At 25.6% G+C, this 24,928-nt stretch overlaps 1 protein-coding gene across 6 annotated transcripts in view; it reads right to left on the bottom strand.

Moving 5' to 3' along the window:
- The window catches only part of LOC142329925 (pyruvate kinase-like), a 61,232-nt gene extending 36,818 nt beyond the window's left edge, over positions 1-24,414 (bottom strand). The window contains exons 1-3 of one of the 6 annotated variants that reach the window (XM_075374878.1): positions 18,592-18,745; positions 8,880-8,931; positions 695-812 (exon numbers count right to left, since the gene is read on the bottom strand). In XM_075374878.1, coding sequence (XP_075230993.1) covers positions 695-812; positions 8,880-8,924 — 163 coding nt within the window. In that variant the 5' untranslated portion in view covers positions 8,925-8,931; positions 18,592-18,745. Of the gene's footprint in view, positions 1-694; positions 813-8,879; positions 8,932-14,064; positions 14,121-18,591; positions 18,746-23,115; positions 23,271-23,564; positions 23,622-24,276 lie in introns of those variants that run through there. The other 5 variants (XM_075374876.1, XM_075374877.1, XM_075374880.1 and 2 more) reach the window with 5 other exon arrangements.
- Positions 24,415-24,928: the final 514 nt, after the last annotated feature.

The following is a 24,928-nucleotide window of genomic DNA, read 5'->3' as shown; positions in this document are numbered from 1 at the left end:
CCTTACTTTTAATCCTTTAAATTTAAAAAAATTTAGAAATTAGTTTTTAGATATTCACATGAAGATTACACACACCAAAAAATCAAGTTAACTTCTAAAACTTGGAATTTCAAAAAATTCCTTTTTAGTGTGCATTTACTAAAAAACATGTCATACAATTTTCGTCAATTTATCTTCAGTAGTTTTTGCTGGGCAATGATTATGAAGATATCATCTTCACTGCTTCTTCTTCTTCTTCTTCTTCTTGACTTAAATACAACTTAATAAACTTAACAATTTAAAATACTTTTAACAGGAATGCATTTGAAAATATGTATAAATTCATATATGATGATATTTATTAATAAAACAATAATGTCAGGATCAGTAGCAAGTATAATTTTTTGTTTAAAAAAATTCAATTTCAATGATTTTCAAGAATCTCAGAATTTAATCTACAGTATTTAATAAAATTGGTAAACAATATCATATAATATATATATATATATATATATATGATAGCGATGAGAGTGTATAGGAATAGCCAACAAAGTAGTGTAAAGTTGCAATTTATCAATAAATTTATGTTATTTATTTTTTTTAAACTGAATTTAATTTTCAACAGTACCAATAAATGTTTATTGTTTATTTATACAAATATGTAAGGAATGAATCAATATTATTTTTTATTAGCATCAACATAATGGATACTTACCAATAGTACAAATTATTCCAGACAATCTGTAGAATGTACATGGTGTATTATCTAAAGTACACATATGCTCCAGATGATTCCCCGCTTCAGCTGAACGTGGTAACATCTTGGGTACTACCTGTTAAAAAAAGGGGGAAAAGTTATGCAAGTGCTCTACAACAGAAATTAACATATTTAACAGTAAACATTAAACTAGAAATATATTTATGGTATTTAAAAAAATTATTTTCTTTTGATTAAGTCATTTGACAGATTCGATGTACTTTTTCATCACCTTCTTTTCTGCAATGAAATTGAGGGTTATTCCAAAGCTTATTTGTGACTGGCTGTTGAATATAAACTACAGTTCAGCTACCATGACCATATAATTTCTTACACGGCCATCAGCCATCCAGTCTATTCATTGCTGGTAAGCAGCAATTTATAAACACAAACCTATCATGTTCATTCCTGCAAACTATCTGACACATTAGTTTTTTACAAGTAAAGGACATAGCATCACTGAAATCGTCAACAATTTTGTTATATTTAAGGTAATAATAATATTACGACTGTGAGTGATGTTACAAACTGATATCAGAAATCCTAAAATGGACAGCCAAGCAAAAATTCAAGCAAATTCTATCTAACCAAAAAACAAAGACCTCAGCATTACAGAATTGGTTTTAGTAAAATACCCAGAACGTGGAATTAAAACATTAACAGCATACTGTAAAATACTAAAGATTTAGAAATTAATCCAAAACAAATGATACAGGATACTAACTTAGATGTTGTTATTCTAAGAAAATGACAAACCAACTTTAAAAGTTGCACAAAAGCTTGACGTGGGCAGTTAAAGTGGAAGTTACTTTATTTAAATTACGCTGTCAGCTAGGAATTGTACAAAGTTAATTACTGTGTGTTCATGTTGAAGGACAAGCTGGCTAACAAACACTTTAGGACCAATGAGGAGCTAAAGTGATGGTCATTTAACTGGATGGGTACCTTGGCATTTGAGTTTTTTGATCTGCAAAAACTGGTATCACAGAACATAGGTGATGCATTCGAAAACGCACATCAGGTATTTTAGACACAATATATTTTTTCCTATCAACCAAATCATACATCAATTTTGGAGTAATTTTCATATTTGCTAAATACCACATCTTTTAATTCTTCATTTTAAAATATTCAAATATTCTAACAATAACTCACAGTTTTTACTCCATTAAACTTTCTTCTACAACACTAAATTAGCTAACTCTGGATGATACCTTCATCACATCTTATAAAGCTTCTGCTACAAACATTATTTAATATAACCATTTAAATAATTTTATTTAGTTTTAATTAATGCTATCTGAAAGTGGTTTAAAAACATACTGAATTTAAATATGTCTGGTTATTTAGTATCATTGTACATTCATTCTTGTGTTTATATAAGGGATATCTCTCCTTGAGGTTGGCGAAAAATTGATGTTGCTGCCAATTGTGGAATATGTGAAGTCATAAATTTTTTTAAACAATCAAAACATTAGGCTGGCTGAAATTCATAGGCAGTTGGTTGCTGTGTACGGTGATAATGTAATGAATGAAAGAAAAGTCTGAAAATGGTGTAAAAGGTTTAGAAATAACAGAATTATCCATCTTAATGGAACATCATAAAAAAATCCAAATAAATGCGCTACACAGAAAAGGTGATGAGTTCCTTAATTGGGTACATAATATATTATTTTTATTTTTCTGCTTAAACTTTCAGGCTCAATGGTTAGGTCTTTCTCAACACATATGATAAGCTTGAAAAGACTTTTACTGAATGTTTACTGATAATAAGCTTGTGTGCTACACCCTTTGAGGAATCTTTGGAAATTATTAAACCTTTTTACTAAAAAAAAAGGAGAAAACTATGAAACCTATGGATAACTAAAATGTGCTGACACTTTAAAGATTACGATCATATGTTTAGTATTTAATGATGTAAAAAAAAACTGTATATAATAAACATAAACATGTATGCCAATTATAAACATAAACACTATGATAAACAATCTTAATGATTTACAAGAAAATATGAGGAAATTATGAAATACAGCCAATTACAATCTAGATAATGCAGTAAACTGCATCTGTTTATGATCAAATAGTTCTGCAACACCTAGAAAATTATCTCTTAGTACAATGTCCTGGGCTTGAAGGTAAAATTAAAATAGCCAAATAGATTTAACCAACGGTTTCCCATGTAAGAACACCCGAGTAAAAAAAAAAATACTGGATACAATTTAACTTCATGTTGTTAGAATTTATTACAAGCGAATAACAGCAGCTGATGGCAAGCTAAGGTAAAATTAAAAGTGATGAAAGGATGAAAGTAATTCATCACATTGTTCTAATGAACAACTATGCAGAAGTGAATGAGATGAGACGTTATAACATTACTACACATTTTTTAACACTTTACAATATAATAATACTAATACTGTCATAAAAAAATGTTTTTCTGGTTTCATAATATCAATAAAATGTTTATTTAGTAATTAAACTTAATAAATAGTGCAAGGCTCGATCTGAGCACCTAAGTTTTAATTTTTATAATACTAATTATATAGTAATAGTAAATAGTGCTTTCTGTTAAAAGTCTGTTTCACTACAATGAAAAATGGAAAATACGGGAAAAATGCTGAAAGCATTTGTTCTTAATTAGTCACTGAAGTTAAGAAACAACACAAGTGCAACCATCATCAATCATCTTAAAGATAGGTAGCTGCATGTTTGCATACAGTAACTAAATATAAAATAACTATGCTAACTGCTAATTTAAAACTAAACAACTAAAAAAAATATATAAATAACACTAGTTGATTAAGAAGTATGCAGCACAGAACTAAGTAAGCAATACTTACAATAAATTTTAGAAAGAATAATAATACATGCGCAAAGAAAATTTAAGAATATAGAAGAAAATAATTAAGGAAAAAAGCAAATGCTGAAATTACAATTAATAATGGCTAAAAAAAAAAAATAATAAATGAAACAATAAAATATAAAGATAAATCTACTTAACCTTTTCCAACATGAATCACTAACTTGAGTCACATCAATATCTATTAAATTTCTTAAGCTATATTTTTTCATTTATTCTCAATTTTACCAATTGTGGGGAAAATTGAAAACAGTAAAAACAAATGATATAAAATCTTTACAGTTGTTACTAATGAAATCCAGGATGATACAAATATTTGAATTGAATACTGAAAACATACTGTACCTAAAATAAAGTAGCAATAAAATTCAGATACGTTAAACAAACACAACACAAAGAACTAGAATGACCAAAATGTCATAAAAATAATTTGGGTAACTATTACTGATGAAATAATCTTAACAGTATTTTTTTCATAATAGGTTATTCTCACTCGCTATACATTATCAATATGATAAGATAAAAAATAATTTTAATGGTGTATTTTTAAGGAATAATAGCAATGTTAAAGCTGCATGATGATAATGCAATAAAATTAGAGCCTTGTTAAAAAAAAAAAACATACAATAAATTCTGACCCATAGTAAAATTATAAATGAGTGATTGTGATAATTATTTTTCCCATGAAAAATATGAAACGTAACTATTACCTTTACTGCATTCTGTAAGTAAGATGTGTTATGCAAAATACTACACAAAGCATTTTTTCAACAATATTAATGTTTGAAAAATAATTGCTTGCATAATTCATAATATTTTAACACAATATTTATTTTATATTTTTATTAAGACTGATTTTTCACCAAAAACTTTCATATTTTTAGCATAACAAAATATCATTTAGTAATGTAAAATACCTTATATTAAAATTGTTCATTTCTATTTATTTTTTCTTATCTCATTCTTTAAGATTATGCTAAATACATTAAATTTTAGAAATTTATTAAGTAAATAAATTCAAGCAACGAACGATAACATACAGTAGCCCTATTTATTAACTGCTCTCGTTTAACAAGATATTATTAAATCATTTAACAAAAAAAAATTATATCAATCATTTAATTAATAAATATCATTTAATATCACTTTTAATCATTTAATTTAATAAATTATTATATATATTTTTTTATAAAATTCAAACATTCCATAATGTAGCAAGAGCATATAATGAAATTTTATTTTTAAACATATTAAGTTTTGTAAAAAATATACAGCCAGAATTTTATGGTGAAGCAAGATAAAATTACTGAATCTATAAATATAAAATCAATAAATGAAGAAACGACATAAAATTGACAAGAAAAACATCAAATAGAACATGAAATGAAGCAGAGACGATAAATGTAAATAAAAAAATAAATAAATTTTAAAAATAAAGTAAGTTCAGAGCAAAGTAAAGTGTTTTATCAGCAAAATAAAGATTGTAGATATTTTAACACAAAAATAAATGCAAATTAACCAGAGAAACAGCAGTATTAATTTACCGTTATTATAAGTTTTTGCTGAATTCTGCCACTAATCTGTTAAGGAACATTGCTTAATTATCTCACAAGACAAAGTTTACATGAAAACGGTGAATTAGCAAACTATAGGTGATGATTTTGGTTATGTTTTACATTGAGTTTCTTTTCATGTAAAAGACACTGAATAATAATAGTAACGTTGATGGTAATATAATAACAATAGTAATTTTGAAGAAGTAGTGCACCTAGGCAAGGAATAATAGAATGTGGTTTATTAAAATAATAATATAAATACTTTTATTCATTTACTTCTGAATTTTTGTCTCAATAATTTTGTTTGAATTAAATGAAACAAGCCAAAAGCAATGTTCCTTAACCAGATTAGTGGCAGAATTCAGCAAAAACAAATGTTATATGTTCTTTTTATGCATGAAGGCATGTTTTTAAGTTTATAAAAAGTTTGTGCGTGAAAATTTTTTTTTTGAAAATGTCTTCCGTCCACAGCCATAAAACATCACCGCTGGTGAAGGGTTAAAAAAAGCCAAAAAACATAAATTTTTCTTTTTCTGTCATCCAATTTTTCAAACTTAAAGAGAAGCCATCCAAAATTCAAGACAAATATCAACAAATTAAAAAATTTCTCATTTATCAGAAAAAACTTAAAATGGAATCATCAAAGGAAATTCTCTACCAAATAAAAATAATCATTGAAATCAGTCAGTTTTCTGAAGCGTAACAATTATAGATACATGTGCAGATATATATATGTATATACATAATATTTATGTACTATGTACATAGATACCAGGTCAAATTATAAGCTTCTTCCTTTTTTGAAGCTTGTTAAAAAATTTTATTATTATCATAAATTTAATGGAAAATATTTCAGAAACGAGTCAATCACCTGACTTTTTGAATGATATAATAGTCATATTAGATTTGTAATAATATGATACACAACAACCATAAATTATGTGCTTAACAAGTTATACTGAATAGAATAATAAATGACGTTAAATCAATACTTCAGTGTGAAATCTAATTTATAATAAACGTATATGCAAACAAAAGTTTGTATAATACAAATGAACACAGAATATCGCTTGCTCTTCACACAGCACCAATACTATCAATATAACCTTCACTGAATAAAAATCAATAATGGTATATAATAAAAATAAACAAATATACAGATGTAATAGAATTAAATTAAAATAAATTATACTATACATCTCAAAAAAAATTTGTTAAAAATACAAAATTTAAAAATACTCACTATACAAAAAAACCTAAAAAAATCATTTGTGGCCAGCTACTATGCGGTTTTTATCTACATCTCAGAGATAATAGATTAACTTCTTCTGTTTATTACAAAGGGCCAAGTGAATAAAAATCAGTAATTACTTATACTGACAGTTTTTTCAGTAAATATTTAACTTTAAGAGAATAAAGATAAGTAAATATTCAACTCATCCATTTCCGGTCAGTATTTCTTTTACTACTATTAAATCAGTATTTACTAAAACTACACGCAATTACTAATTTTTTTCAATATTTACTGAAAAGATGTGAATAAAACGTTACAATAACTTAAACCATCAGTAATTACTGTAGAATGTTTAAGTAACCTTAGATCCATACTGAAAGCTTCTACTGAAGGAGAAACATGGCTGTTTTTATGAGTACGTAAATACAAAACCTACAGAGAACGTAAATTTTTAAGCGATGAAAGGTACAAGGAGCTGCTTCTTTTTTGAGAAAGAATCGGTGGTAACAAAAAGTCTGGTAACAAAACTTTATAAACAATAACTAAAATCTACTCTTTTGTTTCTTAAAATCTAATTACACTTCACTTTTAAAATAAGAGCATAAATTAAAATCTTTTGATTTTTGAGCCAGTTATGGAACAAAAAAAAATGTATTATTTGTAAAAATAAAAAAGAATCATCAACGTTAAAAACATGCACTTATTTGAGAATCAGTAATTAAGCTTTTTAGATTATATTCTTTCCTTAAAATAAGTATGAGAATCAAAATAATGGATTAAATACAAACAAATCTGAAACAACAAAATAGAAAAAGGTGCACAGTCAAACCATGCATGAAGTAAAAACATTTTTGAATAAAAACAACTAGTATAAAAAGGGTAGTAATTGGCATAAAAGTTTGCTCAAAAGTAAAAATTAATTTGTACCAATCTTAAATGTAGGAAAATATCAATAATAAATGACAAAGTTATGGTAATGCTAAACTCCTATGCTTTTTCAGGCCAAATATACTAAAGAAAATGTACTATAAAGAAAATAAAATTTTGAATCATTAAAAATTTACTTTTTTCTTCTAAAAAAAATTAAAAAAAAGAATTGTCCAGGGTATTAAATTAATCTAAAATTTGCAGAATTAATGAATAAAAATGAATAAGTCCAATTTTTTCCACAAAAAAAATTTAACAGTTTATCAACCGACATATATAACACATAAATATCTATAAATACAGCGTAATACTATTAGTTTATGGTTTTAGAATGATAGATAACTACAAAACATCAATAGACTTCTACTAGGTCAAACAAGGACAAGGACAAGGTCAACTAAATTAACTGAAACTTTTACGTAATATTAGCCTGTTGATTCTAGCATAAAACAGAACAAAAATAAATTCAGACTAAAAGTCATGCAATCAATTTTATATATATATAAACACCCAAACAACTGCTGTTAACACAGCTCATTATTTTAACTAATTTAAAAATTTTCTTAAAAATAAATGCATAGAAATAACACTTCATAGATTACTAATATTATAATTATAAATAATGAAAAATACATGTAACTTCTATAACAAATATTTACAAAAAAAATAATCAATCAGCTTCTTTAATAACAAATAAAGCTTAAATTATTTATAAATTAAGCAACTAGTAGCACATTATTTATTAAAAAGTTGATTAATTAGTTACAAGTTAAAATTTAATTAAGCTAGAAAAGATAGTTTTAGCAAATAGGGATAACAATGATAAAAAATTTTAACAGCATAGACATATCATATGGAGTTAAACCAGTTTTATCTTGTCTTTACTGGTAACTCAAGACACCCTTTTAAATGATATTCAGTGATAGGCTTAATGAACAATATCCTGATCAAATAAACCTCTGATATAAGATCACATTCAATACTGTTAATAAATGAGGTATACAATACTCTAATGGTTTCATATGAATTAAAACTGCACCAAATACCCCAGTTTCTTTCAGGATGACTCATTGATAATGTAATATTAATTACATAATGTATAAAAAGAATAAAAAAAACAAGTTTACTACAAAAAGTGATTATCTAAAAAGCTAACTTTCAACTGCTATATAAAGTGTAAAGAACTTTTTTTTAAATACTAGGAAAATAAATAGAGCTCAATAAAATGAAACAAGTTTGGGTTTTTTTATAGTGCAAAATAAAGCAAGCGAGTTTTTTTTTTTATCAGAACAGAATTCAAATAATATTTAATGGTGGATTAGTAGATTATATATATATATATATATATACAATAAATTAAATAATCTGCACCAATAAAATAAAAAAGATAAAGCAATAAAATAGTTTAAAAAACTATCACATGCAACTTTTCATAGGAAAACAGATGAAAAATATTACCAAAAGAAATTCAAACTACTTCAAAATACGCAAAACAACTTTTTCAAAGCAGCAGAATAAATAAAAAATAGAAGGGGTTTAATGAGTTTTTTAAATTTTATATCCTACCTCTTCACATTTTGCGATATTATCATATACTGTAGGCCAAACCATTTTTCTCCTGTGAACAAACTGAACTGTTTTAGTCTGTAATAAAAAATTATATGATGAAGGAAATATACTAATATTATCCTTTAGTTTATAAAACAAACCACCACCTAATCTCATTAACACTATAACAAAACCAGTCTAACAAAACAGTTTAAGAAAAAAAAAAGAGAAAAATATTATTTAACTATTTGATGCAACGCCTGTACCTGCCAAGTTATAAATAAAACAAAAGTTAAAATCTAACAGTGCCAAAAGAATGGAACATGATACATTTAACAAGAAAGATACAGTGTATGTTTTTAATTAAAAAGTTGAATTAATAATTAATATGAAGCAGAAAAATTTATAACAATAATTCATTTTATTAACAATAAGCATTAAATTATCTTTTTATTAATTACAGAATTATGAATAATTTGAAGGTAAGTAAAAATATTCAAAGATAAATATACGCATTAACAGACTTTCTAACCTAAGAAAAATAAAACTAGAATTTTAATGTTTAAATACAAATTAAGTTTCCATTTAAATGCAAATTATATTAAGTGTATTTTAATTCTTTAATTTAAAATAAAGGATTAAAAATATTTTCTATTTATAAAAAAAATAAATTACATATAGATTGTAAAAACAATTGGTATAAAGCAGTCAAAAAAAAAAAAATAATCAACCGAATATTATCAAACCTACAAAATTTCAAACATCCTTTGCATTTACACACAAAGTGTGTACAAATACAACTGTTTTATGTTCTATCATCCACACAAATGACACCAAAAACAAATTAGTATATACTGAAACTAAAACAGCCTTTATTTTGATAGTTGCTGTTTTATACTGAAAGCTACACCAAAAATTTAAACTGGTGCCGTTTTCTATTCAAGTTTTTCATATAGATTTTGATTGACCGAAGAGCATTATCTCTTTAATTATAAGAGACAGTCTTTGTCTTTTAAAATTATTTTAATAAAAAAAAACTTTTATCATATCTATTTTGCTATTGAATTAATAAAGTTAACATGTTTTCAATATGCTTTCATAAAATCTCTTTCCTTCACTAGTAATAATGTTTATTTTTCACTCAACATATATAAGATGATTTTGTATAATAGACAATAATTAACCCAAATTTTAACAAACCAAATAAAATGGATAAAATCTAAATAATTTTCAGTTGATCCAGGCTGATCTGGGACAGTCCAATAAATCTCTTAACAATTATAAGAATGTAACAACCAGAAAGATAAAAAAGGGCATTTTTAACTTACTACCAAAGTATTTTTGAGATGGAAATTGTACATACATAATAATGTCTTTCAGTAACCAATCTATCAGATTTCTAGAATATTTGTACATTGTTGGGTGGTCTATTCAATTAAAAATAATTTTTAAATGTAAAAAATTCCCATCACCTATGAAGGATAAGATGTAATTTAATAATTCTTGATACTAAAAAATGTGATTCTGCTGTAGAGATTAATTGTAGGCTAGATATGTTGTGATGTAGGGGGTATACCGAAATGAAACGACTAGCACTAGATAGGGAATCTTGGAGAGCTGCATAAAACCAGTCAAATGACTGAAGACAAAAAAAAAGATGCTGGGAGTAGTTAATAATATTATAGACAATGTTATGTCCTATTTGTTTCCAGGATGAATAAAAATGTTTAGTTGCCCAGAGTAGTAACAAATGATTTAATGGAAAAGATAATAAAACAGTCATTTTACGTAAGAATCATATTCTTAATTTTCACAGAAAAATACTTAAAACAAAAGATGTGGGTTTTCTATGTGAAAATGCTCAATTTCAATAGGCAAATAGAACAATTAAAGAATTGTATAGATTTTGCAGAGAAATTTTTATTATTCCTGCCTGAATATTATAAAAGATTTATTGTAAAGGCTTGAAAAAATAGCAGTAACTGATGATTGAATAGTAACAATAAAAAATAAGTAACAATAAAAAATACATCTATACTGATTTTATCTGACTTCTAATTCCTTTTAATCTCTTAGTTTCATTTTAATCAATCAAACTAAGTGATTTCAAAACATTTTTTTATAAAAAGTCTGTTTCAGTAGTCTAATGAAAAAAAATCAATAAGGTTTGAATATCTAAAACTGTAAATAAAAACTATGACATTAAAGATTAACTTCTAGTTAAACATAATTTCACTCTGGTCACCAAAGGTGGGTCCAGATGAGAGTTTCGACCCATATTTTCAGGTTTCTATTGTATAATAAACTGTATGGATTTATGAATCATTATAAGATTATACAATAAAAACAGCAGATAGATTTTTCCTATTCAAAAGTGCTTTGCTTAGTGTAAGATAACTCTTATTTCTTTATAGAATATCAAATTGTACATACCAATGAGAAATGAAATAATTTTTTCTACCAAATAAAATACAAAAATTTACACTTTGACTTAAAAAAAATTCATGTAAGGAAATTTAAAATAAGATTCAAAGCATTATTTGTTTAATTACACTTCATTATTTCTTATTTTGCAGATTACTTCATTGAAACACAAAATAATAATGAACCAAAATACATAAAATAGAGTTATTGTATAAAAAGGTGCAATATTCAACTGATAATGTTTATAATTGATTGATTTATGATATTAATACTTTGGAACAACACGATATCAATTAAAAAAGATAATTAAGTGCTTCAGATATTGCAGGTAACTGTTATATGTACATTTATTAAGTCACAAAAACTGTTAATTCAATTAATCCATATGTCTGACAGTTTATATAGAATAAAATTCAAGAGTAGAGTAACAGATCTACAAGTTAATCAGAGGTATTTAATTTAAAACTTTTTTCTTTCAGGGAGTCAAAATCCCTTTATTGTATTTCCCTTTACTGATCAATACTGAAATGTTATATTCAGTTCAAATACCTTCAGCAATTGTTTGAGAAAAATTATCAAGTAATGCAACTAAAATTGTACTGGTCACAAGTGTAACAATAATTAAACCTACAACTGTAAAAAAATGACAGCCACAAGTAGTGAAAGCTTTTACATACTGCTAATTTCTTTGCATTTATCTTTAACACATCATATTCAACATATTCACATTCATAGAAAATAGATATTTAGAATGTGGATAAGTATATTCACAAATTCCTGATTGTTCATGACAACTACAAGAAAGGGTATTCCTGTGAGATCAACCCACGATGTAGGCAAGAGTGGTTTGTAATCGTTATGTGAACATAGATAAAAACGAACAAATAACTACATACAAAACAATACTACAATAAACATAATGGACTTAAAATCAATCACATAAAGAGTTAAAATCTTTCATGTGAATATTTTTTGTGAATTAGGACTTTTCCAATAGTGGAAAAGCAAACATGTACGTTATTGTCAGTGCGTCTAACATACTGTTAAGGAAGGTTTACTTGAACTATTTCTTTTGATCTTCATAGATGAAACCTGGTTCATCTCTCAGAATATATAAATAGATTGAAATAAAAACTAAAAAATTATAAAAACATCACTAGTATTACAGTCAATGAGTTTTGACTGTTCTGAATGCACTTTGGGAAGCAGAGATGTGCATTATGACTAATTTGTGAATAATTCCAATAAATATTTTATGGTGGATGATAAAATTTTAAATCTATAAAAATCAAACAATAAATGTTCCTCAGTGCAGATAATGTTTTTCCAATCATACAAGGCTGTTAGTGAATAAAGTTTGGATCATGAGTGGAGAGACATTTTTACTTGCATCACTTAAGTTACATTACCAAAAAATCACAAGCTTTTTAATATTTTCAATTTTCACTTAATTTGGCATCCATATTAAAGCATATCACTAATAAAAAAACTGTTTTAAATAAATTGATTCAGTATTTATACCAACAGATATTTAACCATTTGGACTCCCAATTGATATTTTATGTCATTGACATTTAAACAACTCATTATTGATATTTTAATAACTTCAATACATCTCATCAGAATTAGTGATTTTTTTACTTCAAAGAAAACCAAATATTGATTAAATAATCCGTAAATTTGAAATGGTTTGTAGATTTTTATCGTAACTCTAAAATATTTAATTAATGAGAAGTACTCTTACTGAGTAAAATTAAAGTTAACATGTTGATCTCAAGGAACTAACTTTATTTCACAGTATTCAAAACAGATTGTGCAACTTTACCAGTTTACAAATTTTTTATCTACATAAATGATAGAAAAACTAGCTGCATTATAAATACTGAAAACCTAATTTTACATGCAATCATAATTGTAATACTTATTCATATATTTTCAAAACTGATAAATATTCATTTCCATAATAATAAGTATTTGTAACATAAATTATTCCAGTCAAAACAAAGAGTAATTAAGTTATAAACTTAAGAGATCTTTAAAATGCCTTGTATTATGACAAACAACATTTTAATAGGTTGTTTGTCATAATGAATAAAAATTTTTCATTTCATTGTAATAAACATTTTTTCATTAAATATTTTATATCCTCATCATAATTTCTATTGACTTATTAACACATTAATAAAAGATTATTTAACATACAGTTTTAGCTTCAGAACAAATTATAAAGTAACTTATTTTTTGTTAAAATCTGCACTTTCAACAAATACAATTTTAAAAACATGAAAAATTTGGAAACAAAGCATACACATGTTATATTTGCACCTTCATATATGTATTTATTCCTACAATAACCATGGATCTGCTATAGATTAAACCAAAGAAATTAAATAAAGAAATCATATATTAAAATAAAATAATTAGTTTTTATTATAAAAGCATCATTATAAACTTTGCTTATTTCTGTTGACAATAATTATCATTACAGAGACATAATGATGAAAAATCTAGTATAAGGGAAATAACATTAATTTGATACACATATTTGCAATGACACTATCATCATGTAATTCAAAACTAAAAGAAACCATAAGACATAAAATATAACACTTTAAAACTACAGAATAAATTATTGTCATAATTATTGCCATAAAAACACAGTGATTTTTTTTTTCTTCAAATATATACATTTATAAAAATATTGCAAATCAGAGACATTAAAAAAAAACAATATTAACAGACCAGCCATAACTACAGATGGGACAGTGACACTACATACCTTATTTTGAGAATAAAATATCTGCTTATCCAATTTCTCATAATCAGGGGGTGCACTGGTGCCAACATACACTGGGGAATGGTTTTCCGGTACTGCTTTTTGGCAGAAATAAAAAAATTGCTCTTTTATAAAACTTACAGAGTCTGGTCTACTTTTTATTTTAAAATAAAAAAATATAACCTAAATTATAAAAACCTGATTGCACAAAAATGGTAAAAAAAAAGAAATATTTAACATGAAAATGTTAGTTTTGCTCCTTATCAATGTAAACATCAAAATGAATGTGTATTTTTCATAACATTATCTGTAGCTAGCCATCTGTGACTGTGGATCGTGTTCATGTGGTCTGCTATAATACAAATCAAACATTCCAGTACTGGAAAACTTATGAGTGCACCCCTGCACATAAAAAATTCCTGCTGATGCAGTATAAAGCTCCTCAAGTATTAAAAGGGTTTTCACATACCTGCAGTTGTCACAAAGCAATCATATTCATAAAAACAAACCCGTTCTAAAACATCAATCTGACAGAATAAATAGGAAAAATGAATCACAATTATTTAATGAATAATCAATCATGAATTCATTAATCAATGTAACAAATGATTAAAGTAACATTTTTTTAATATTTCGTTGTTTTCCTTTTCCTCAAACAATTATAAAGAAAAATATAATTTTTAAAAAAATTCCTAGAAGCTGTGAATCTTATGTCATTACAAAATTTTAATTTTACCTTAGTTTTAACAATTAGAAAACAGTAAAATTAAAAGAAAACTATATATAATTCACTGATGCAAAAATACTTATAAAATGAAGTGTTATCTAAATAAATGAAAACAAATTTTATTTTACTTTCAATAAACAACATTCAAAATGAACAGATATAAAAAACTTTTATATCATTATGAAATTGATTTTTAAACATCACAATTTGTGATATTTTCAATACTATTATTTGGTCATATCTTATCATAAAACTTAACCTTCAGTTAAGAATTTTTTTATCCATTGAAACAAACAATACTAGTTAAATCATTGCTAATATCTTTAAAACATTTTCTTCTTAGATTTAATCGATTTTACAAATGATTAATAAAAACCTACAATACTTAAAATATTCTAAAAACATTTAATCTTAGATAATACTTTTAATTCTTGAACATTTTTACAAAACACAATTACCTAATACAAAGTTGTAATAAAATAACTAAATTTGTCTTTAAAAAATAACAATAATTCAAACACATATTACCCTATTTTAGTAACATCAGATTATCAATTTTTAATAAAATTTGTATGTTTCATTCAGACCTAATTTAGATATAGCTTTAAAAAAATGTCCAGGAAGGTGCCACACACCCTTCTCATTAATTTAGTATGGTCTTTTACTTGATGTTATTTTTAATTACTGCACATTTCTCATGGTTACTAATTTATCTCAAGGTGTAATAATTTATCTCAACAACTGTAATTAATAAAACTTACGGTCTTGTGCGATCTTCTCCAAATTCAGTCCAATGTACTTTTATAATATTTTATCAAACAATAAATAAAAGAAAAAATAAATTAATGTATTAAAAAAATAGAAAGCACACATTATTCTGATGACTGTTTCTAATTAAAATGTCATCATAAATTTTAAATAAAAAACTGTGTTTTCCAATGAGGCTCATTGCAGGTTTAAGTGCAATTGCTCATTGCAAAGTTGTAAGCAGAGGTAGTAAAGTCCTTCCTTTTTTTCTTTTTCCTGTTTGGCCTCCGGTAACTACCGTTTAGATAATACTTCAGAGGATGACCATTCCTGAAATGTGTGGTTAATTGAAACCCAACCACCAAAGAACACCGGTATCTACGATCTAGTATTCAAATCCGTGTAAAAATAACTGGCTTTACTAGGACTTGAATGCTGGAACACTCGACTTCCAAATCAGCTGATTTGGGAAGACGCGTTCACCACTAGACCAACCTAGTGGGTTAATAAAATCCTTCTGCATGGACGATTCAGATTTGTTGGTGTGACTAGTTAAGTTAAGTTGGTGTGAATAAGTTTTACTTATTCTAAAAGCCAGTCAGCAGTTGAACTTAAATCCCTATTCCTAAATGTTCCATCCCTGTTACTTCAGTTATTACTTACTGGGGTGGAGCAAATGAGTACTTTACAATGTGTGTATATGGACATTCACACATACACTTAAATAATATCTTGCTAAAATTATTAAACACTAAATTTATTTATATGTTCTTAATAAACTGTATTATTGTTAATAAATAAATTGTGAAGTAGTTAATGCAAATTTTTAAGTAATAGTGCTAGAAATCCCAAATAGTTAGATTCAATATAAATAAATACGGCTCTTCTAACGATAGTGTATTGGTTAGAGAAAAGATGCCTACTTGCCAATGAACATGAGTGTGCACAATAACATTAACTGTAAAATTGTAGAATGTAAAACCATAACAATAGATGACCGGTTTGGATGGTCCTTACCAAAATGAAGGTAAAAAAGGGTTCACAACCCTTTTTTACTGGAAAAGAACAAACTAATTAAATACCTTCAGTACTAATCTAGTGATTGATTTATCCTACCTTACTTCTTAGGTTCAATGCTTTGACTATGTACTACATACTTTTAAACAAAAGCTTTACACAAAAGCATACTTTTAAACAAAAACTTTTAAATATTTTTGTTGAGTGCAGAGTTCTATGGCAACAAAATGTGGACATACAATAACCAAAAAGGAAAAGAATAGAGACTTTGAAAAACGTGATTTGACAAGGTGCTGTAGATTAGGTGACTGGTAAAGTGTGAAATGAAGAGGTCTTCAGATGAACAGATTAAAAGACAAATTTGTGACAAATTTTGTAAAGAGATGAACTGCACTGGAAGGAAAGGAATACAGCAGGTGTATTTTTCATTTATTTTTTATTGTCATTCTGAGTAATTCTTTAGATTAAATCCTGAAATTTTAAGAATTAAATTCATACTGGACCTAAGTGATCTGTAACGCACAAGTCGACAGATAATAATAGAAGAGGCAAAAGCTCACGAGATATGGCCCTGTACTACAACAGTGGAAACTTTATAGACTGCTCAATGGGAACTTATAAAGCACAAAAATTACATGCATTAAAAACAATACCAATGCAGTAAGTAAATTTGCAATAGGAGTGTACAGTGAATATGAATCCTTCACAAATGCTTGATTATAAACAGTAGACTTTAATGGTGAATCAAAATGTTATGACTGATGGGACATAGTTTATGAGAAATATTAATGGTTCTACTGCTTTGACAACTGTATAATTACTTTTTTAATGGTTACTTTTACCATTTTTAATCACCAGTAAGCTTTTTGTATTAATATATGTGTAACTTTTATTAAAAACTGCTAACTTTGTCTAATTGAATACATGCCAAAGAATTCAATATTGGTTAAGTACATCAATATTTATAAACATACAAAAATCCATAGACAAATCTCTACAATTACTGCACAAAACTAGGAAACTGAATTGTCAATCTTTCAAACTGCTATACAGGATTAACAGAATCAGCACATAACCATGGTCTTCAACATTGATGATTGTAATAATCTTAAATTAATGCAAAACTAATGCATATATCACCAGTACACAAACTAATATACCATGTACAGGTCAAATTTAAGTAGTTAAATTTAATTTAACACTTTTAATAATCATTCACAAACTTAATAACCTGAAACATTACAAATTCTTCAAGTTCTTCAGTTAAAACAAAACTAGACCAAAAAAAACAATTTTTTTAAAACCTTGACATTTAAACAAACACAAATTTACAAATATTATTTGTACAACAAACTAGTTTGTTTGTAAACAAGAATTCGGTTTAAATACAATATACTACACATAACTTATTACTTCTTATTACATAACTTAAGATTACGTTCCTTTTCATATTTTATTAAAATTTACTACATTACAACGATATTAATGCTTTTCAATAAAAAATATTTTACTTTTACTGTTTACCCTCCGGTAATCACAGTCAGGTATTACTTCAGAGGATGAATGAGGATCTTGCCTTTAACTAATATAACGCAAACAATAAAAAAGCACGTGCAAGACAATTTTTAAAAATATATCTTATTCATTACGTCAATAAAGTAAATGTTGACTGATTATTAAAGGTAAATAAATATTAATACAAGGATCGAGATTTTGTTTACAACCTAAATGGATAAGATAACAAAGAGCAAATAACGCTTATCAGAGACCGAAATAACAGACTTCCTGTCACACTAACCGCTATGATATATAATTTTGATATTACATTAACCATGAATATAAAAGACAAAGGACACAAACAGAAGAAATTTCGTTTATTATTCAAATAAAATTAACAAATTTTAAACCAAATTTAAAAAAAAAAACAACACTGGCGAATTATAACTTCAAGGGCAAAATGTCACAGAATAAAACGTTTAAGGTTAATTCTAACATCTAAGTAACGTCAACTGGAAATAATAACATAAAAAAACATATACCTCTTTAAAGATAAAAATTAAACAAAACAGTCGCCTTAAAAACTGGCTAAATAATAAACTGAAAAAAGATAAAATAAAACAGACTTGAAATAAAATAACCAATTTCAAACAATACTTCTAAAAAGTTGTTCTATCCTGCGTCAGACAGCTGATTTGAAGCAATGAGAGTCAGTTCAAAAATATAGGACTAATTCTAATAAAACATCACTACTGCCACCGTTTATTATTTGTGTTAATAATAAATTTTTCTCTTAGGAAAAACTTTTCTGATTGAATTCAAATGCTGTAAAACAATAAAATTTATATATATTTACAAAATAATTTTATTATTTTTTTATTAATATTTAAGAGCTGTTTCATGAGCTTTACTTTTATAAAAATTTGTTCTTCACTGCTTCAGTATATTTAAGCGGTATATTCAAACAATCGTAAAAAAAAATTAATACATTCCTAGAATAAAAATGTAATGATAAACACTTATGTATAAGATTGTGTTAAAACTAACGACTGATCTAAAAAATTATAATAATTTTCACATTTTCTTAAAGCTTATTTTATTCGATTTATCTATAATGTAAAGGGCTGATGTGTATGTATAGATATATCGAAAATCCCAATTCAATTTTCAATTTGGGCCTGGTATGTTTTTCTGTTACTACTAAGTTCAATACCTACTCAAAGGATAAGTTTATCTTTAATCATTAAAAAAGGGTTTACAAATAAATGCGTTAAAAGTTTTATAAAAATTAACAGTACTGATTTTTCTTTGATAATAAAGAAAACTAAGGTTACATAAAATTACTGCATTGAAAACATAAAAAACTAATCATAGGGGTTATCAAAATATCTGAAGACAATAAATATGAATGACGTCTTTTTCATTTTAGCATTTAGATAAGATATAAAAGTTATTAAAAAAAATCAAGGTTATAAATTTCATACATAGATTTAATATTTGGAATACATTCAAGTAATTTTAACCAAACAAAAAGTCTTATTTATCAATATAGTCATATACAACTGATTTTGTTTTTTGCTGCTAAGCTTTACTGTGAACCAAATATACTATTATTATTATTATTAAGAATTATTTTTTCAAAAGTAGGTGAAAAATTACATTACTGATTCATTAAATGCCAACTCCCCATATCTTTTCCAATTAGTTTATAAAAGTAATTTTTTGTATAAACTAGAAACAGATAAATCAGAAACCAACTAGCACAATGAAGGAAAGGTTTTCATTGTTGTATCAAAAATTTAAGAAAATATATAAAACCATATGGTGGTATTCATGATACAGATTCACGGATAGTACACATTCAGTATTTTTTATTATGTTACTTATTTTCTTGAAAAAATACTTTTTATAAGTAATAAATAAATAAATGCAGTGAATCAGCTGTTTCTAATTTTGTTAGAATTTTGTATCAAATATCATAATGATAAATTTCAAATAATTAAGCAACGAGAAGAGATTTTGTAAAATGGTTTGCAGTCACTTCCAGCACAAAACTGCAATGTTATTTGATGTATAATTATCCCCCTTTCTACTAAAAATATTTATTTTGAATGGAGATTGGAGTCGGCCATTTTACCCTGATCTGGACAAAAAGTATCAAAGACAAAGGTATAAAACAGTTTACTACCAAGATTAAAGGTAAATGTACTCTTAAAACACGTACGTAAAGATTATGTACTCTTGGTGGTAAACTGTTTTATAGTTTTGTCTTTGACATAATTAGTACAGAGAGGAATACAAATACAATAACAAAAGAATTGATTTTTCCAAGTTAATATATATATATATATATATATATATGTGAGTGTGTGTGTGTGTGTGTGTGTGTGTGTGTGTGTTATATGTACACACACATACCCAGCAAAAACTACAGAAGATAAATTGATGAAAATTTGTAAACATTTTTAAGGTGTATGTGCACACTAAAAAAGTATTTTTTTGAAATTCCGAGTTTAAAGGATTAAAATGGACTAACAATGAAATTTACTGTTTTTTTGGGTAAAAAATTAATATTTCAACACTTGAGTTTTGGTGGGTAATATTCATGTGAAAATATCTAAAAATTAATTTGTAGATTTTTGAAATTCAACCTTGAAAGGGGTAAAGAAAGGAAAAAAATTTTTGAATAATGATAGCAAATTTTCTCCATTTCTGACTATACTAACAAGATATTCACTCGATTTGGGTTTGCAAATATTCTTTAAATATCTAAATACTATTTTCGATTTTGAATTTAATATTTTAAAGAGATAAAAAAAAGTAAATTGTTTTTTACATTTTTACCATTTTATATTACCACTATTGAATTAATCTTTATAAGATTTGGTAAGAGTGTGATCGTAATTTATATTTGTAATTCTGATTATGTAATTCGCAAGCAAAGCTACAGCCGGAAATCTAAAAACCATTTAATGGCTCCTGTACTGATCAAATGTTGCTCTGAAGAAATTACAATACACTGTTAGCTTTTACAAGTTGAACAAGCTTTAATTTCTATTTATCATTATTATTCTCACAAGCATGAGTTTAATGAACACAGGAGTCCAGAGGGCAGAGCAACCTAGCTAGACAAGTGCTCTTAGTTATTATTTCTTTTTTGTTTTTTTTATTTGTTCATATAATTGTAGAATTATGTTCAGAGACTGATGATGTGGGATCCTGTGAAAGTTGACTATTTTTTGGGGTTTTTCTCTTACTGTGTTTGGTGGTTAAGTTACTGTTTTATTGATATATATATATATGTGTATAATAAGTTAAGTATGAGTAAATGGTAAAAACATTAGATTTAACACAAGATTAGATTATACAATCATAAAAGTGATAATAGAGGGCATGAAAGCTTAAAATGAATATATTCTAGATGAAAGTACAATGTAAGTATTAGTATAATATTAGCATAACAAAAGATTACAGTGAAGTATAAGAATATCAAAGAATGCATCAAACCAGTAAATGGAAGATCGAAAAAGTAATAGTTTTATTACTAATAATAAAAAAAAATGTAATAATATTAAATTATACCTAACTCATTTTCTAAATATCTGAAATTTTGCTTTCAAAAGATCTTTACAAGATTATAATTTAATCCCTTTGTAAGTAGTATTTCAGACTGACACTAGAAACATGTGTCTAAGTATTTAAAAAGAAAGTTATGAATATTTTATTATTTGATAAAAGTGTAAATCATTTTATACATTGAAAAAGAAAATACTAAATATATTTCTGGTTTTCATTTTGTCACATTTCATTGTTTAACTTTTATCCCCACTCAAATTTATTACAACTCCTAGAAGATGCCACTCCTGATAAATAAATCTATATTTATTATAAAATAATGTGAATTAAGTTTCACATAAAAATTAAACAAAAATACTACAGTCAAAATCAATTTAATCATATTGCAATTTTTAAACGAAAAGTATGACATTATTCTTGGGGGTTTGTAATTGATAACTTGTCTGTAGACAGACAAATTTCTTCATATTTTCCACTCAACCGGTGGTAGAGAACATTTTTCATATTTTGAGAATGATCCATAGCAGGTAATATTTACTTCTCAATGGTAAAATAAATACTTCAGACTCGAAGTTAAATGTTTACAGGCATGGACTGCAGTTTATGTCCTTTACCATAATTTTTTATATCTCATTTACAATTTTTAAATAGAACTCACTGAAAAGTATAATAACTTCAATTTTGAATTAACTAAAAATAAAATGTTTAAATTTTAATAACTACATCTCAAGGAATTTTCACTTTGAAAAAAAATATTTGCAAAATCTCTTTTTATGAGAAAAAAGTGCAACTTGTCATGAATAGTTCTGAATAATTAATATATATAAAATAAACAGAAAAAGTACAGAATATTATAAATGTTTTAAATAACTTGATTATAACATAAACTATTAATTACATACTTTTATTGTCAAAGGAAAACAAGACTTCTTTTATATAAAACAAGACAACAGAATTAAAGAAATATCTCTAAAAGATCAAATATCACTTATAAAAAACATTTCTAACAAGAAATAACTAGAATATATTCAAAATTTTAAAATAAACAATACTCCTTATTTTGTTTCTAATTTTAGAAACAAGAGCAACAATTGTTACAGATTTGTAAACATATAACACAAACTGAATCTATGGTTATGATTTAACCTCAGTAACCCAGGTTAGCTACAAGATGGTCTAATAGAAATGGATCTGGGTAATGTGATTTTATTCTAACTTCATATCTTTTTTTTTTTACAAGGTGTTAATTCACAAGAAATTCCAGATGTTGCAGAATCAACAGATTTTATCAAAATTAATGAGGACTAGGTAATTAAATAAAAATAAAAGTGCACGCATTGATGGTAAATTTATATACATGCAAATATTGTATAAATTAAATAATCTATTGTAAATGATTAGTAAGTCTTGCCTACATGCTATATAAAATCTTAATGGTTAACAGAAATTTCTTACTGAACACAAAAGAATTTTTAATTCATTTTACTTACTGCTTTATTTTTCGACATTATAAATAAATTTTCTGAATAAAGTGAAGAGAGATCTTAACCAAGCTGTTTATTCTTTAAATGTAAAGAATTAAGTGATAAAAAGTCTTTGAAGATGATGTATTTCTGAGATAAGAGAGGTTAAATGACAATGACAGTGTGATTGTTGTATGTTTCTTTATTTTTTATCTCAAGTGATTTGTTAAATTAGTTTAATTGTAATTGTACACATATATGAGCATGCTCATATACACACACATGCTTGCATGTAAATTCATATCAAGGTTAACAGAAAAAAAAATCACAATGAAAATTATATATTAATTAAATAATTTAAAAAAAAATAATAAGTCAACTAAATTTTAATAATGATAAGAAATTAAATAATTAAATTATTATAAGTAAAATTATTAAACTCAAAAATAAAACATTTTCTTTCATAGATAACTTACTTTCATAGATAACTTTTGAAACATACGTGCAGTCAGATTCATAATTGGAATTTAAATTGACATATAATAGTTTTTTTATTCCTTGAATTATTTTTTGATTGTCCACATTCTAATTATGCTTGTCTAATTAAAAATAAAAAGAGTACTGCTTGTCAGATGAAAACATCAGTTGACACTAAACAACAGTACCAGTCTAATAAAATTACAAAATATAATTCTTGTAGTATGTATATTTGCAATTAAAATAAATTACATAACCATATCATGGTTAGAGTAGTCAAGTGATAAAAAAATATATTTATTATTAAAAAATAATAGAGAAAAAAATACTTGGGTGTATAGTGTGATTCTATGAAACAATGATTTAGCTCAACCATCATTGATGGATAGAGCTTTTCTAATATTATGGATAAAATCATTAAAAATAGAATAAACCTGGTAATCTCTACTTCATTATGCCTATGAATGTTGCCAAAAAAATAAATAAGAAATTACAAAATGTATGAAAATATCAATTTTTTTACATAAATAGATAGTTTTCAAATGTGGTGACTTGACAGTATATTAAAAAAAAAAAATGTTTACAAACTGCTGTTTGTTGGTTACAAAAAAAAAACCAAATATAGAAATAGGTGATCTTAATGATAAAATTTTATTACATAGAGTAAAATTTTTAAATTTATACAAATAAAGATTGTTATAACAAACATACCATTCTTTTTTCATAAATATTAACTCCATTTTGGATAGATTGGTCAGGTATGAAGGTCATGATGAAAAAAATTTAATGAATAAACAACTTCACTGTAGGATTGGAACTGTATTAATTCACAGAAGAGTTTAAATGATATAAATACTTATTGCAACACAATATGTAAAGATAATTATCTAATTTGGTTTATTTTAGTCCACTTGACCTAAGGAATCATTTCATGAACTGAATTTACGTCTACAGCTTTTAAATAACCTGATAATCCAAGACAGATAAAAGTAAATGAATAAATAATTTTACAAATTGTAATTCATAATTCTTGTTTACTGTTCATTTTGGCATTGCCTATTTCATTAAACACAGTGATTTAAGGAAACTGATTAACATTCTAAAATTACATTTCATAAAATTTAGTTTTAAATATTTTTTTTAACGCAGGACATACATGCACTACATAATGCATGTTTATGCATTACGTAGTGCATGTATATCTCACCTCATACCCTAAACAAATAAAAATATACACACAAGTAAAAAAATGAATTTTCATCTATGCATATATTTATAAAATTCTGTAACAGAGAATTTAATATTTTTAGAAAGAATTTTAAATCAAGACAAATGTAAGTTTACTGAAGAGGTACTTTTTTTA

The sequence above is a fragment of the Lycorma delicatula genome, chromosome 9 (assembly GCF_047948215.1).
Source record: "Lycorma delicatula isolate Av1 chromosome 9, ASM4794821v1, whole genome shotgun sequence".
NCBI classification, from domain to species: domain Eukaryota; kingdom Metazoa; phylum Arthropoda; class Insecta; order Hemiptera; family Fulgoridae; genus Lycorma; species Lycorma delicatula.
This window is presented reverse-complemented; position numbering and strand designations above follow the sequence as displayed.